At 39.4% G+C, this 17,523-nt stretch overlaps 1 protein-coding gene across 2 annotated transcripts in view; it reads left to right on the top strand.

The window, feature by feature from the left end:
* The first annotated feature begins 1,448 nt into the window (after nucleotides 1–1,448).
* The window catches only part of arl15a (ADP-ribosylation factor-like 15a), an 88,023-nt gene continuing 71,948 nt past the window's right edge, over nucleotides 1,449–17,523 (top strand). Inside the window, exon 1 of one of the 2 annotated variants that reach the window (XM_077560941.1) lies at nucleotides 1,449–1,864. In XM_077560941.1, the coding sequence (XP_077417067.1) occupies nucleotides 1,853–1,864 (12 nt within the window). In that variant the 5' untranslated portion in view covers nucleotides 1,449–1,852. Of the gene's footprint in view, nucleotides 1,865–9,859; nucleotides 10,096–17,523 lie in introns of those variants that run through there. The other variant, XM_077560940.1, reaches the window with a different exon arrangement.

The following is a 17,523-nucleotide window of genomic DNA, read 5'->3' as shown; positions in this document are numbered from 1 at the left end:
GTTTTTTGTGTCCAGCAGTACTTTTTTCCTAGCTTGAATACAAGACCTTTTAACCCCCCCAACATTACAGAATGTAGTTGTAAATGCCAAAATATAGGTTAGTGCAAACAATGTTAGTACAACCTGTATTTTTGTGTGAATTTGACATCTAACACATCATTTGTTTTGCCCATCTCCATTCTGTGTACTGTCCTGCAAAGGCCTACATATTAACAAGGAACCAGACATGGACTTTGTACTGTCTCTCAAAGTACATTCAGTGTCATCTTCCTCCCCGTATGTGTTGTGCAATGTATTACATCAAAGTTCACAGCAGATCATTTGTGGTTCAATTCTATTCTTGTTGTATTGTTGAGCTCATACTCACAGTCCACTGAAATGTGTTTGTATGTTACCTTATGTTACCTGTTATATTACCTTATGTTTAACAATAATGTAAACAATGACCGTTTACGGTAATTGTTTCATTACATTTAGCGGTCAGAATTATAGCTCCAGCTCAGTAGGCCACAATATTAAACCTTTATGAAATATAAATTTTAATCCATTTTGATTAAATAAGAGTTGAAGCAGAGTTCCTCCATCCATGGAAAATCTATGAAATATCTTCAGTTACAAGTGAACTTTTGGGCACATTATCAGAGGGTCGTATATTATTATTATTATAATTATTATTATTTAGCATCAACATTATTATCATCATCATCATCATCATCATCCATAATAATAGTAATATTACGCAATACATTTGATATTCTTCATATTTAAATTATTTTGCACCTTTTATTATATGCAATACATAATTATATTCATAAAATAAATATAATGATAGTGAATTGTTTGTAGCATTATTGAGGCTATATTATCCTCCTCAATCCCCATTTTCCGTATTTCAAAATACTATACTTTTTTTTCTTTCTATTGCTACTTATCATTGGCAACGGGCCGAAACCTCATAAGTCCCAGTTTGGTAAATTTCATATAATTTTTTTTTTAATCTACATTGGCCAGTCTACACGCGTGGGTGTTATTATTTATTTACAAATTATTGCCCAATCTTAAGTGTTGAAAATGTGTTGCTCTCTTTAAGTAATGGTTGAACAAACATGCCGTTTGGGGTGGTCTCCTGAAAAGTGATGATTTTGGAGCGCCAGCGTTTTATTATATTTTTTATTTTAGTACATGCTTTTGAACAGGTCAGGCTACAATTTGATATGTTTTGTACATCATTATGTAGTCACAGAAAATCGGTCGCTAAAATCCATTAAAAATGCAAATAAACGGGAAACTAAAAACGATTAAAGTAACCCTGGATAATTTTTTTAAATTTATTTATGAATTTATTTTTCTTGATTTGTTTCCCCTCTCGGCGCTTTTCTGAATAACAGTTCAGTCGCCATGTGTTTGGTCACGTGAGCACGCTACGCGCATACGTTGACGTTCATGACGTCACCACGGAGGCTTCGTCGGTTTCCTCAACAAGCCAACCAACCACAGCAACAAACTGTTACGGTGTGTGAGCGTGTGGGACAAAAACTGCGACTTCTTGCTCCAGACAAGGAAGAAACCCTCGAACCGACCACCTTCCCTCCGCTCGCGTCGACCCGGGACGTCGCTGCCTGGTTCCGGTGTGCTTTCAGGCGGAGAGACTGTGAAGAAGAAAAGCCCCGAGTGGCTAGCCCCACTGAAGGCTGTTTTTACTTACACCCCACCGTGGCTTGTCGGAAGGCGGGGAATACGAAGCGACGTGTTGCCTGGACGCCCCCTTTTCGAACATTTTGGACTCGCTTAAGCTGAAAGGGCGTTTTCGTCCAAGTCTGGTCGTGTTGTTGGGACTGCACAGCGGTTGTACATGGATTATCTGGTGAGTAAATGTGTCAAAATGGAGTGGCGTTGGCTGCTTTCTGCCCTCCAGGATGACGCCTTTTGACGTTGCTGTTTTTGAAATGAGGGGTCGCCCAGGTATGCTGCAACTGTGGGGGGGATCCTGATGCTAATGAGCTAAGTCAACCAGACGCTCTTGTTTTATGTTGTTTAGATGTGCTCCAGGTGTAATTAATTTTCTGACCACTTTTTTTACATTTACACGCTACATTTGAGGGGATCTGTGGAGAGGATCCCGATATTAATTCACCCCAGAAGCAGCCATTGTTTACATCACATCATTTACGTACACCATTGTTTACAGTAAGCCATGTGTTTTATGTAATGGTGCATTGACATATGCGATCATTTCGTTCCTTGACTACGCGAGTAACTCACAACACTCGTAGAAATATACGGAAGTGTGAATAATCTGATTACGAAATTGGGTTTCTAAATCAGGAAAAAAATAGCACTCTGTAATCGTGTACTTTATAAAAGTATAACATAATTTCTTGATTACCCCTGAAAAGGCGACATCGGTCTTGATGAGTGTTTATTTTCTGGTTAATTAAAGGTTTTGGTCGATTGACTTAGAATATGAAGAATTAAATAGTTTGTGCATCAATATTTAATGCTATAATTCATTGCATTTTCATACAGTCATGCAGACACAAATGAAGAATAGTCAGAAGTTAGTCCATAAACTGTTATAAGTACTCATTTTTACAGAGGATAAATATTAGGGGTGTGAATTGCCTAATACCTGGCGATTCGATTCGCATCACAATTCATAGGTCACGATTCGATTCGATATCGATTAATCCCGATACGAATCTATAAATGGATTATTGCGATTATTTTTTTTTTGTACTCAAATTTAGAAAATACTAATCAGTAAACTTGTACATGTACACTGTAAGATTTGTATGAAAATGTATTTATTTATCTGAAAATTCAGGCTTATAATTGAGCCACTGCATTTAACAAACAGGTTGCAGTCTGTTTCATGTTTGAACAGCATTGAAATAAAATAATAAGGCATAATGTTCCATTAATATAACATTCTTCCATGCTTAATGTGTGAATCCTAACCATAAGTAAGATGTTTTGTTGAATATTCCCATAAAAAATTGATGTTTAAAAATCGATTCGGCCGCATATCGAATTGATTAGAGAATTGCGTGCTGTAATATCGCGATATATTGCCGAATCAATTTTTTCTAACACCCCTAATAAATATGTGCTTGTGAGTTGAGATGCAGCGATTAATCGACAACTAATTGATTAGAAATTAAATTGATAAAATCAATTAATTGTTCATTAAATAACCTTGTTTAATTTAAAATGATCAAAACCATTATAATTTTACACTTTCAAAAATAAATGTTAAATTTCTGTAGACCTCCATGAAATCAGACTGATTATCTGATGTTGAATTAAAATAAGACATTTGCAAATACATGCTTTCAATTTGGAAAAGAATGATCAACATTTTTGCCCATTTTCTGACATGTTTATGGACCAAACCAGTAACCGAATCTTTGTTTGGGCCTTTTCTGCACTGTCAATTTCAAATAATGTTTGTTAGCATGGAAGTAAGTAGAAAATTCATTTTGACTTCTGACTCTTAAGTACATTTTAGAGTCTGTACTCTGTACTTTCTTTTTCAATCTACTGAGGTTGAATCAGTACTTCTATTTTATCAGTCTTTTTTTTTAAACAATATATTCCTCTATTTCAGAACTTAGTGTAAGTACTTTTTACACCTCTGCATGTTATCAACTAAAGGTGGACTCTTAAAATTGGCATCATAGGCTAGTTAGGCTGCTTTCATCCATTTACCTGTACATCACTCACATGGCTGTTTGTTATGAATAGCCTGTGACCAAAACAAATTGTATTTACAGTGCAGTCAGTAGTATCGTTAGCTTGAGTCATAGGTGGCTTGGATGTGGTGGTGGCGGGGTATGGGTGGGGGGTGGGGGTTGAGCCTTTTGCCTCTGATGGGGAAGGATGCTGCTGAGCTTAAACAGCGCAACAATAGACAGGAAGCAGAGGAAAATAATAACACAGACATTGTTGTTGTCGTCATCCTTTAGAGAGGCCAAATGCAGAGGAATAGCTTATAACAAGATGTACATGCAACCAATATGGAACTAAATGGATTGTGATGCCCATCCATCCAGTTTCTATTGGGCTTGTCCTTCATTTTGGTAGCGGGTGAGCTGGCGCTTAGCCCAGCTGACTTTGGGCGAGAGGTGTGGTACATCCTGGACTGGTCGCCAGTCAGTCGCAGGACAAATATAGACAAATGACCGTTCACACTCACACACAGACTGAGATCCACCCAGCCGCCCATTTTCTATTACGTGTATCCTCATTTAGGGTTGTTGGTAGACAAACAAGCATCCACACTCTCATTCGCAAGTAGATTGCGCAGATTCTGATGATCTGATTAAAGCAGGACAATTGTTCTGTTGGTTTAACATTTGACAGTGGTTAGACAATGTGGCGCAACGGAGGAATTTGAGTAAAAATGCTCTTTATAAAATGGTCTTAAATCTGATTATAATTGCGTTTGTGGAATATGAATTAAGGAGCAAAATCCACCATTCTTCTCAGTGGGCGGCCATTTTGCTACTTGCTGTCAACTGAAAATGACATCACGCTGCTCAGGTAACAATCAATCACGGCTCACCTGGATTCTGGGTTTGGTCATGTGAGTTCGCAAGATGAGATTATAGCTACGTATAGAAATGTAAAAGTGTTGAAATACATCCCAAGTCAAGATTGACACTTTTCTACAGAAATAGCCACTCTCGTTTCTGGGGTCAGCATTCCAGAGTACTGGAGGCCAAGTGGCGAATGCTCAGGAACGTGTTGACTCTTTAAATAACCACAAGGAAGAAAAAAAAACATTTGGCATTTATCTTTAATAGCAAATATTGTGTACTGTGTAGTTGTATGGAGACATTTGGTAGTTACACGGTGAGCAAAGTGTTAAAAGGGACCACACAACTCGGCATTGATCAGAGAAGAATTTGCTGCTAGCTGTTGCCATGATACAGCCCTCCTAAATTACAAGTCCACCAAGCGGCCGGACACGACCTGGCAGCGCACTGGACGCTCGTCTAGTGTGAGACGGAGCCAGCCTATGACAGTGTGAAGTTTGACTGTCCACTAATCTGGAATGTTTGCAATACTTGATTGATTCATACCACAGCCGTTTCGTTGCATTGTGTGCTTCCGGGTTGGTGGACTTTTCACAGCTCTGAGGCTATGCTTTAAAAAAAAAAAAGCACATTATTTATCTGCTCCACATTGTCCTGTCTTCCATTTTTTTAAGTGCAATTTTCTGTGTTGTACAGAAGCCACTTAGGCCTTGTTCAGACTGGCAGCCCAAATCCTATTTTTAGCCCGTCCAGATTGAACGTGGATGGCTCTTGTGTAGTCTGAACAGTAGTGATGGGAAAATGAAGCTTCATGAAGCACTTGTGATATTTTGTGACTCCTCTAGATGGCACTCTTGGGTGAAAGATGCAGTGGAAATGTAATCAATTTCCTTTGCACTAGCCTTTATATTTAAATCAAGAGCACCATCTAGGGGAGTCCAAAAATATCACAAGTGCTTCATGAAGCTTCATTTTCCCGCCACTACTGAACAGTCACAAAGCACATGAAATCCAGGACAGATTGAAACCACATGCGGGGAGGTACAGTAAGTTTCATATCCAATTTGGACAGGAAGCATCTCAGTCTGATCAGCTCGAAACACTCGAAACGGATTTGACTGACCTGACGTCACTATGCGTGCAAAACCAACGCGTCCGCACTGTCCATATCCAATCGGTTTCGCCGCCCGGCTGTTTCCTCGCATGCTCGGCAGTCGCTCGCCTTGACGGCTCACACTGCCCCGTCGGTTCCTGTCTTGCTCAACCGGAAACACGGTGACAGTTGACGTTACTTGCGCTGAAGTCGGTCTCGCTACACCGTCAGAGCTTCACATGCGCAACCGGAAGTAGCGAAATAGTGCCCCGGTCGGAGCCATAGGCATGTGGTTGTTAAAAAAATAAATCTATTAAAAAAAATGCTTAACGCTCTTGCGAGGAACGGAAAGTACGGAGCGGTAAACAGCGTCACATGACGTCGTTGCTACAGCAACAACCGGTCAGATGGGTCAATAATGTGGCTTAGTCTGAACAGGGCCAGATCGGATTTAGAAACTTGCTAAAACAAAAGTGTGGACAGTCAGCCCTAAAAACTGGATTTGAGGAGGAATCCGATTTGCCTGCAGTCTGAACGCAGCCGTAAGTGTTTATGAAAGCACACAATGACAAAAGTTAAGAGTGCTTAAAAGCTAGTGATTGGGAGGAGTTAGAAGGCGTACAGTGAAAAAATTTGTGACAAAAACATAATTTATGAATATCTGATTTTCATTGACTTGTGTTTCATATAGCGATTTCCATATTTTTTGTACTTGTCCCAGGATAGTTGAACCACAAAAACTCAGTAATCCATCCATCCTGCAGTTGAGGCACACAGTAGTAAATGGATAACGCCTCTTGTTTAACTATGAACATTGACAAAGGAAAACTGTCACGATAGTTAAACGCTCTCCAGAGGTTATTTATTTTAGCCACATGACTGCTCCTTGGATCCCCAAGTCAAAATGTCATGCTCTGCACATAACCTGCAGGAATGCTTTGCTCCACAAAATTCTGCGAAACTTCTATGGTCAAACACAGTCTGTGCACTTTTTTTATTGGCTTTATTGAGCAAACGCAAGGAAACAAACACATAATAACACATCTATTCACAAGCCGTGGATGGCCATGAGTAACAACGCGTAGATTGGCTAAAGGGTTGGCCAGTTAACAGCCAGCCGACTCTAATTCGCTCATTTGCTGACGCCCACATCACTCACCAGATCAGGCCCCACCTTTTAAGTCACAGCAGAGTACGAGGATCGTGACCCCAAGTGCACCCCATATAGCTTGTAGCCCTAGCGGCGAGGACAAAGACTTGTCTACCACTTTGTGGTTGTAAATAACAAGAAAAACGGAGGTTCCCTAACTTAGGAGTGACCTGGTTTGTGAGTTTTTCCATATATGAGCCCTTGCTCAGCTGATTTTTTTGCTTTGACTTGTGAGCAAAAATATGAGAGCGTAGCGCTGAAGTGGTGTTAGCGTACTTCCCAACAAGCACGTTTGGAAGATGGTGAACAATTCTTCACAAAAGGGACCAAGTGCTTGCTTTGAGCTGTTTATTAGCTCTCCGTGTAATTCCAAAGTAGCTGAAAACTAGCCTGCTACTGCTACAGTCTTAACAATGAACCTAATTGTATGAAATTTCTTCCTGGCCACTTTGAGTGTGATTCATTGCCTGCGTTTCAGTTCAGTTCCCACTCAGTGACGTGAGGTTCAATGCTTGTCTGTTTCTAATTTATGTGTTTGTTTGTTTTTTCTCTCTCTGGAGAGCTCAGTATTGTTCATTCGGTAATTTTACCGATTTGACATGTCATCATCATTTTTTTTTGTATGTGGGTGAGAATGTGTATGTGCGTGCGTGCGAGTGTGTGTGTATTCATTAGTTCACCTAAAACCTATTAAAAAATCCCATACCGTTCACCTAAACCGAACACTTCCAGCCAGAGCCGTGAGGCCGTCAGGAGACCCGAGGAAGGACCAAAGAAAGGAAAGGAAATGTATGTGTTTTGTGATTGACCAGTCCAGGGTGTAGCCTGCATTTTGCCCAAACTCAGTGGGCATATATGCTCCAGTTCACTGCAGCCCTCAACAGAAAATGGATGGATGGATGTTTCGCCTTCTCAAAAGCATGCATTCATTTAAAGATCCTCAAGGCATGTCGCGCTGAGCTCCACAAGTGTTAAGTAATAAATGGACCTTCTAAGATGAGTAGACAAGACATACTTTGAAATATGATGCTGCCTCTACAGCTCCGGTCCTGGAGGGCTGCGCAGTCCTGCAGGTTTTTGGAGGTTTCCCTCTTTCAACACAAGCTGATTCCAATCAGCGCAATCGTTATCAGGCTTATGCAGAGCTTGCTGATGTCATATATCAGCTGTGTTGGAGAACGGAAACATCCAAAACCTGCAGGACTGCCGCCCTCCAGGACCGGAGTTTGACACCTATGCATTACACCATCACGTCATTTTCGCGATATTTCAATTTTTTATCACCCAGAAAAATAAACCGGTAATATCGTAGAAGGTATGATATGGAACACGCTTACTTCAGGGAACTAATTATTTAAATTTCAGAGATGCTGCTGGCCCTGCACGTTCTGTTTTTATTTGAAATTAAGATAAGTAAAAAAAAAATTATACAGTACTTCAGATATTTTTACATTTTGGAAAGCTTTATTTACTGTAGAAGACGATAGAGAGCTGTTTACTTAAGTTTTTATTTACTTTTAAAAATGTTATTGCCCCTTAGATTTTTAAAACAAAGATGTCAATTGACAAAGTTGTCATATTATAAACATATTCTTAAAAATTCAAAACATTTAAAAGCTGTAGTTTGTATTTTTTCAAATTTTTATGCCAATATGTTCCCTTTAAAAAAATTAATATCTGCTCCAAATATCGGTTATCGGCGTCCTTGACTACTAATAATCAGTATCAGCCCTGAAAAAAACATATTGGTTTATCATTATTGTTTATTTTCAATTACTTAACCAGATTGGACACACTAAAGTGGCTTTACCTGTTCTCTCATTGGTCCACACCCTCTGGCTGTAATGTCAAATACCAGTACAACATTCCTGGAGCCAATTCTGGAGTTTTGGCTGCATGTTTGTGTGCTGCTGCCGTGTCAGCCTCAAGTCTTGACCTGGCAACAAAGAGAGGATTTATGGGCTTTGATAATGCTATCATCATAATTGAAAGCGGGCACTTTTATATTGTTCTTTAAAATATTGATAGGCCATCACACCAAATTTTTGTTTATCTTTTTTTGTGTGTAATTGCAGCCATTTGTTGGAGTTGTGACTACTGCAGCGCACATTTATTTATTGTGAATGAATGTTTTCTCAGCGGTTCATTTTTCTGCTCAATAATTTTCATTAGCGAGTCAGCTGAATCACTGAAGTAATGCATCTTATCTATACTTTATTTTAAAAGACAAAAGAGAAAACCATTGAACTTGCTGAACTATCTTGTCAGATGAAAACTTGCTAACGCTAGCATTATCTGCTGTACTATCTGTGCCATAGCCGAGATCTTGAGATACCGATTTTTATCTGTTGAAACAGAATGAATGATTCACATTAGATAAGCTTCATATGTTTTCACAAATTACAACACAAATGATAGAACTGTGGGCCATGCCTATACACTGCTCCTGAAACCATAGTGGAACTCTGAGATTGAACCCCAAAAAAAAAAGTGGCTTTACCATCTGTATAATTATTACATCACTATTTACTACAGTAAGGACCAGAAAAGCTGTCTGGACACTGCACAGATTCAAATAAGTGCTGGATTAATTACAGCCAATCTATTATTAGGTTTGGGTCCATACAGAAAGAATTCTTGATGGCGCTTCTGAATTTTTGTGCAATTTTTTTGTTCAGTATTTCTATAGGGGTGATAGTGGGCATTTAGCAGCCAATAGCGGCGACTGTCACTTGACATCTGAGCTGAATCAGCACCATGTTGACTCACTTGACTCCCCATATACGACCACTGCAAACGCCAGGGTTTACTTTTATCCTCCTCACACACACATACACACACACACACACACACACACACACACAGACACACACACACACACACAAGAGCAGTGTTTTCAAACTACTATGGACAGTATGGAGTGTGTGGGTGTGTAATAGTGACTAATCCAATTTGTGGTCTTATTCTGGATCTCAAGTTGTCACTGAGCCCTCAATCTTTGTGGCAAGATTTCTTGCTCTGTTTTTCATTCACCCTTGTGACAATTTCATGCATTTTCTATTCCTCATGAATGAATATGTTCGAGTAAACACAAGGCAAGCTTCATTCCGGCCCCTCCGCCAAAGCGCAACGCCAGATTTGCGCTGTTGCCCCGATGCCGTTTAGCTCAGCTACTCCCGATCCGCCTCCATCCATTCACTCACTCACTCAGGGAGGCTTGGCTTGCGTGTTGCCGTGGGATACGCCTGTTGCTCAGCACAATGTCGGAGCACATGCAGCTCTCCCTTGCCTTGTGCAGAATTGGGCTTTACAGGGTAAGAAACATTCCCCAAAAATACTGCAGTCGTTGCACCAGAGAGCTTTTCTTGCGTTGGGCATGCTTGGATGTGCGTTTTGTGAGTTTCATCATGGTGGATTTCATCTCGTGTTTTCAAACTGTGGCTGTTGCCTGGTCACTGAATGGAGTGTTTGCTGTGTTTCATGTATGCCGGTCACACTTAGCAGGAACCAGAGGACGTCAATGTCAGTGCTGTAGAGTTTCATGTTGAGTCTATGAATGTGCATGGCGCTACCAGTAAGCGGATATTTTTTGAATTAGGCTTGTTTTGATGCCATTTTCGCCATATGAGAGAAATACTAATGATATTTGAAATATTTTATGGTAACGTCTGTCAGTTTTAATCTACCCGCAGGCCGCAGCTGGTCGCTACTGTTCCCTGTTATTCCCAAAAGCAGGGGTGTGTTAGGGAGTGCTATATGCTCTCATGGGTCATATATAGCCCACAGGCTTTAGGTTCCCCACCACTGCCTTAAAACAATCTAAAGAGTTAAAAAAAAAAAAAAATCGATATTATTCTAACAATTTAAATGCAACATGAGCTGATGAGCAGCGAGCCTGGTTGCGCCTATTAATACCACGTCTCACACATGACTCATCCCCTCAGTCGCACTTGAATCGAATGTGTGGGAACACCACAGATGAACGTTGGGTTGGGTTTATTGTACGTCGGTTTTGCTGAGCCCTCTTTGTATTCTCATGCAGGCAGATGCACTTGACAAAAGTTGACAACCTTGAAGGCCGGTTAGTCAGAGGGGACCTCATCCGATAGTAGAGCTTTTTTTTGTGGCCTTGATTGGGCGCAAGATTTTAATAAGCGGCTTGCTTGTTAGATTTAATGATGATGTTGACTGAATTTGGGCTGCCTGCAGCTATTGATTATTTTTAAAACAGAGTATTCTGCTTATTATTCTTGATGGGCGAGTACCAATACCATGTATCTGGATCCTAAACTTTATAAATTATTAGTGTTTTTCAGACTGCTTCCTCTGCCATTGTGCTACTTCATTTCTACACAGAGTGCTGCGTCTGTCTGTAGCAACCTTAGTTTAATAGTTTGTGTTGAAAAATGATCGCTGCAAAGCTTCAAGACAGTTTTTTTTAACCCACTTTACACATACATTCTATGATCAACAAATGAAGATTAAGGGAACTGTATCAATGATGGGGTATGGCGTAAATAAGCATTTACGGCGGCGCTGCTTGAGCCAGGAGCATGGATGTAACCATCATACGTTACACTCAGATTTTTTTAAATGGTATTCTTCCCTCGATAGTTATTTTTTTTTATCTTAAAACAATTTTTTTTCTCATTTTAAATAGGTAAGGGGGGAGGAATCAGAATCATCACCTAAGAGACACGCGTCCCACGACTTGACTGCTCAGACAGTACATTCAAAATATTTATGTTCCACTTAAGTCCTGTGACATGCATTTGGACACTCAAAAAAAGAAAAAAGATCAAGCAGAAAATGTTTCTTTAGTGGTTAAAAAATATATAGTTTTTATTGGTTTTATGACACTAAGTTAAAAATGACTCAAGCATGCGATTAGGCTAGCGATTTGCTGATTATGCTTCAGTGATGGCGATGTGTAGAGGTTCCGTTGGAGTGAGAAGACCACTTATTTACCAGAAGGGATCAACAATTATTTAGTTCGGCAGGTGATTGATGAGCAGCAAAGCAGCTTTTGTGATTGTGACTTTTTATATTTCAAACCCAAGGCTCAACATGCTGACAGCAGTCAGATTTTGTCTAAATCTTTGCGGGTTAATGGTCCTATCAGGCACGTTGTGGTCAATTCATTATGTCATTAATGGGCTGGAAAATGACCTTTCCGACCCACCCCAACCCCCCCACCCAAATCCTTCACTTCAAAACTCTCAAGGCTTGTTCGTGCTTTGCTGAAAAACAAACCCAGCAGAGTGTGCATACCGGAATGGCCCAATTAAAGCGAAAACGCACCCTGGAAGTTGCACGTCACAGCACCTTACAGCAGATAAGCGGCTTCAGCTTCTCAAAGCTAAAAGAGATCATTTTGTACTGGGTGTGTCTCTTAGTCCTGTAATTGCAACAAAATGAACAAGATGATTTTTATGTCTTAGTTTGACCATTGACAGCAGTAAGCAGTGATCTGTAGAAGAATGTGCACTTGGTGCATAAATATTGCATATAGTGTTACTAGTTTATGCAACTTTAACATTATTCCTATAGAACGGAACTGAAATAAATTAATTGGTGTGCAACCGTGCCTGTGTATGTTAAAAAAAGAGGCCCTGATACTGCATTGAAACAGTTGCATCGGCAAGTACTAACAAGTAACATGCCGATACCATTATTTCCGACGCTAATATAGGACTTTGGATGCAGAATCTTGTGTCTTGCTTGTGCACGATATTCACTTATGTGTGACATTTTCACTGTATGTCGAGCCAAGATATCCCATTGGCCCTTGAATGCTCTGAACCAATGGCAGGGCAGCTTTTTCATGTCGAAAAGGAAAAAAAAAGACTAGGTATCGTTACGGTATCGGCATCGGCCAATATTGCAAAACTGGGTGTCGGAATCGGTATCGGGGGCCCAAAAAAAACCGGTATCGGGGGCCCAAAAAAAACCGGTATCGGAACAACACTACTTTTTACTCATTTGAAACACAAAAAATAGAAAAATGGATAATTGTAAAATTGCTATAACAGCCCTTTTCCACAACACAGCACGCCACAATCGAACATTTACGCTGGCCAGTGAACTGGATAGTTGCCCCCCAAAAAATAATAATAAAAAATACACTTAGCGATTCTTTATCATGCTTTGCTGGGTTCAACGTCAAAGGCACAGTTGGATATATGCTTTATTTACGGCTTTGATTCAGTCATTTTGTGGGATCTCTGTATCAGAGGCTAGTGTGCTACTGCTAAGTGTATATTGTAGAAGCAGACATTGGACAGGAGCTTTTTGCAGCTTCCAATCCAAACAAGCGTAGCCTATAGTCTTTATAGAGTTCTTGTTTTTCTGTTACATCTTGTAAAAAAATTACTCGCATCTAAGAAGCAAAACAGTCTTGTGTTTACTGTGAGGCAACTCGGGAAGTGCTATTTTTAGCTGTCTTATCTTGCTATACTCAGGTATTTGGTGTAATCCTCTCATCTTATTAAGACTTTATCTCATGGTAGAATAATATGAACTTTAAAGTACGACATGTTAAAAGGGCACACTGTATAGATCAAATGTCGTAAATGTGGAAGGTGCATTGTTTAGGTTAGGTTTGTTATGTCACAGGAAGTTATATTTTTGCGCTGTAAACTCAGCTGTGCTCACATAGTGTGGGACCAACTTATATTTCCACTTGCTTCCGTCCTTTTCTAAAGCAGGATGGGAGCAGCCATTGGGCCACCCCGGGCCATAAATCTCCCACACTTGAAACTGCATGGTGGGATGTTGATTGAAAGGTCACTCACCCACTATCTTGTACTGGTTTCCTTAAACCTGAATGCCAAGCTTTACTGGTTTGTTTTGTTGCGTCAAGGTCGTTTTTTCGGAAGGAATTCTGGTCTGCTTGTTTGGGAAAAAAACAATGGAAAACTTCCTGTTTGATGGCTAACCAAAGGGAGCGATACCACATCGGCCTTTTGTGAACTTTGTATACTAGGAACTGGGGCGTTATAAAGCATGTCATAATGTCTATCTGTTAAAGCCGAATAGAACAACTATTGTACAAAAAATGTGACTGATTTCTTCTCTCTCATTTCTTCACTTTGTTACAGTCTCTGTATCCTTGTAATGTGGCCAAACGATCAATACACTCATCAAACCATGTCAATTTGCCAGTCTGCCAAAGTAACACATTAGACCACAATACTCTCTCATTCCATTTATTTGACATGTACTAGTAGTAGTGTCTGATTCAATGTAGGTTAAAATCTGATCTCAATGTAACAAATGTCAACAAATTTATCCAAAACAAACACAGAACTAAAATTATTTAAAAAAAAATTAATAAGAAAAACTGGATGGATAATATAGGATTTAATATAAACATTTAATAGTGACGTAATAAAATAGAATGTAAAGAATTGACATATTGGCTCATTTTGCCTATAGCACAAACATACAGATATGCATTGAGAAGTCTCAGCTGCTCAGTAAGATGCAGCAATATAGTTGTTCTTTGCAGAGGATAAAGAATATATGCCCGCGAGTATTGTTATATAATCTGCCAACACGTGTTATTGCACAGTGTTTAAGTATTGGTTGCTTGAAGTTAGCCTGTCAATGGTGTTTCCCATTATGTTTTAGCATTAAGCTAGTGCACATTAAGGCACAGTTGCTTGGTTGTTGTTTTTTTCCCCCTCTTTGTTTAATCTTTAGTTTGATAGTAAACTAACAATGGGAAATAATGTCATAATTTGCGTGGCAGTTTTTGCCTTTGTAATAGAATAAGAAGCTCTTCCTCGTAGGCTTTCGTTGTAACGTACGACGAGGCGTCTTTCTGCGTTAGTGACAGACAGTGAGTCAAAAAGAAACATTTTCACACAGAGCTCAGGGCCTCAAGCGTCTTGTCATTTGCTTAACCAGAGATTGTGATAAGCGAGCGGGTCCAAGAGCCCGATACTTATCCAAGTCTTAGGGCCTCTTTTTATTTTTGCTTCTTTTGGCTGCCAGTCATTGCCATCATGTGAACTTTGTGTGGACGTGCATCAAATTGGATTTTATAAAAAATTGTGATTATTCACATTTCTTTGGGGTGGGAAAAAAGGCAGTTGTCTTTCATTAACAAAAAGATGTTTCTTTTCAGTGTTCTACCTTAATAGTGGCCCGGTGCCACTACGAGACTGTGTCGGGCCACTTGAAGTTCCCTGACGCTGTCAGGCCAATAGAAATGTCATAATATGATGAAATCAACACTTTCTAGCATTTAAAAAAATAAAATATTTAATATTTTGAGTTTTATCCATTTACATTGATCAGTTATCATTGATCTTTTTTACCACACTGGTTCAGATTACAAGTTAAGGAAACCTATAAGGCAGCATCACTATACAGAGTCCATTCTGGATAATTCATGTATGTGTATTGCTTGATTAAATTTAGTAAATATAATTAAGATGTTTTTTTTTCCCCGCACAGTGAATCTTATTGCTTTCTTCTTTTGGAGTACTTGTGCACACTCTCACCTTCTTGTGGTCAAATCATAGAGAGATTTCTGCTATATGAGAGGGTGGGGTAGGGGATTTACGGATTAATGTTCATTTGGTGCTGCTGACACACACACACACACACACACACAAAAATGAGATTACATTTTGATGTTGGTTAGAGTTTCTAATCCAACACACATTAATCCGATCCACACATGGAAATAGTATTTCCAAAAACTGACTTCAATAAAATATAAAATACGGAATTCCAGTTTTTGCACATACATACAAGGACTCCAACGTAACAATCATGCTCCAATTACTATTCGTGATTCAATTCTCAATAGAGATAAACTACTGTACAGCAGCTGATTTTGTCATTGTCATAGAAAGAGCAATGGCGCCCTCTATTGGTACTAAACCTAAAACGCTTTAGTCATTGCATAGTTTGTCAATGGTGCTGACAAAAAAACTTTGCCTAAATATATATTTTTGTTTCAAAATATAGCAAAAGTATCTATGGTTATTGTGAATATATATATTTTTATTTTCTCTATTTATATAGAAAAAATTCATATGATATTGTAATTTATTGAGATGCACCTGTAGTTGTAAAAGAGTACTGTTTGTGGTATTCTCACCAACACATTTTCTGTAGATTTTCATGTTATTTACAAAATAATATTCATTCTTAAAATATATTTTTTGCTTTCTAAGAAGGGAACATTAACACCACTTGCAGTTTAATGAGTTTATTTAGTAAACCAATTTGGTCATCTCATCATCATTACTTCCGGATTTTCATTACTTCATGAGCACAGTCAGGACAACACAGGCTTGGTAATAGCCTTGCCTGCCTGACCCGCGCCAAGATAAATGATTTGAGAACTTTACAAACATCTAAAAAAGAAAAAGGAAAGATGGACATCAAGTATTGTAGTTTTCATTTAAGTACACCAGAAGCGCTAAATTGTGGTTGTTCTTGAAAGCGGCTCTGGATGTTTGCTCAGCCTACCTTATGTCATATTCATATTTTTCTGATTTTTTTTTATTTCACACTTGGGTTGTCACGGAGCCCAAAGACCCAACTATTGCAATTAAAAAGTCAATTTTCTGTAAATATGTCAGCTTGAAAGTACATGGTGAAATTCCTTCTTTCGTCCTCTGGGTGGAGCCAAAGAGTTGCTGATGGGGTCTCAAATCAGACAAGTGAACATCCAAGAAAAGACAGTGATGACTATTTGTTACCCGCTACCTCAGCACTACATCCATCCAACACAAACCGAAAGCCTTAGCAGCCATCATCTTATATAGCGTTGCATTATTTTATTGCTTTATATCTTGCCTGAGCAGATACTTACGACTGAGGTTTTGTTTTTATGAGCATTAAAAACAACCATGATCCTAAATGGCGTTATGAAAAACGTGTGGCCAGTTAACGGCATATTATAAGTGCAGTGTTTTTGTGGTATTTTGAGACATATGTGTGGCAACCAGCAGATCAAAGAGGCACACATTTTCAGTGAAATTACAATCTGCTTTTATTGTGCAAAGCCCTTTGTACCTCTTTAAAAAAAAAAGTTTCTGTGAACAGCGGCCAGAACATGTTGAAACATTTCAAGCATTTATTATAAGCACTTGTTTGCCTGGACTCCATTTACTTGTTCTCACTTTAGAGGCCACTTAAAATGTTTTTTGTTTTTTGTTTTTTTTTTTTACCCAACAATGGCTCCATTTGTATGCCCAAATATTTTGATATCCTCCACTTTGAGTTAGATCCAAACAATTAGTGCTGCCTGTGAGTCTTTTCAGTGATATCAGATAAATGCCCTTTTACATTTCACACTGCTCGCCCAGCGTCTGGGCGACATTTGAGTCTGAGTAGGAAAGTGCTTATGTTCCAAATGTGCTCTTCAAGAGGCTATGTAGTAAGATGTGGCAATTTGGCAAAAAAATCCAAAAATCAAATCCAATTAGATTTGTAAAAGTGACCCCAAGGCGGGGCAGCACGGTGGCTGACTGGTTAGCACGTCCGCCTCCCAGTGCAGAGGACGTGAGATCGAGTCCGGGCTTCGGCCTTCCTGGGTGGAGTTTGCATGTTCTCCCCGTGCTTGCGTGGGTTTTCACCGGGTACTCCGGTTTCCTCCCACATTCCAAAAACATGCATGGCAGGTTAATTGAACACTCCAAATTGTCCCTAGGTGTGAATGTGAGTGTGGTTGTTCGTCTCTGTGTGCCCTGCGATTGGCTGGCAACCAGTTCAGGGTG

This window comes from Vanacampus margaritifer, chromosome 3, assembly GCF_051991255.1.
Source record: "Vanacampus margaritifer isolate UIUO_Vmar chromosome 3, RoL_Vmar_1.0, whole genome shotgun sequence".
Lineage (NCBI taxonomy): Eukaryota > Metazoa > Chordata > Actinopteri > Syngnathiformes > Syngnathidae > Vanacampus > Vanacampus margaritifer.
This window is presented reverse-complemented; position numbering and strand designations above follow the sequence as displayed.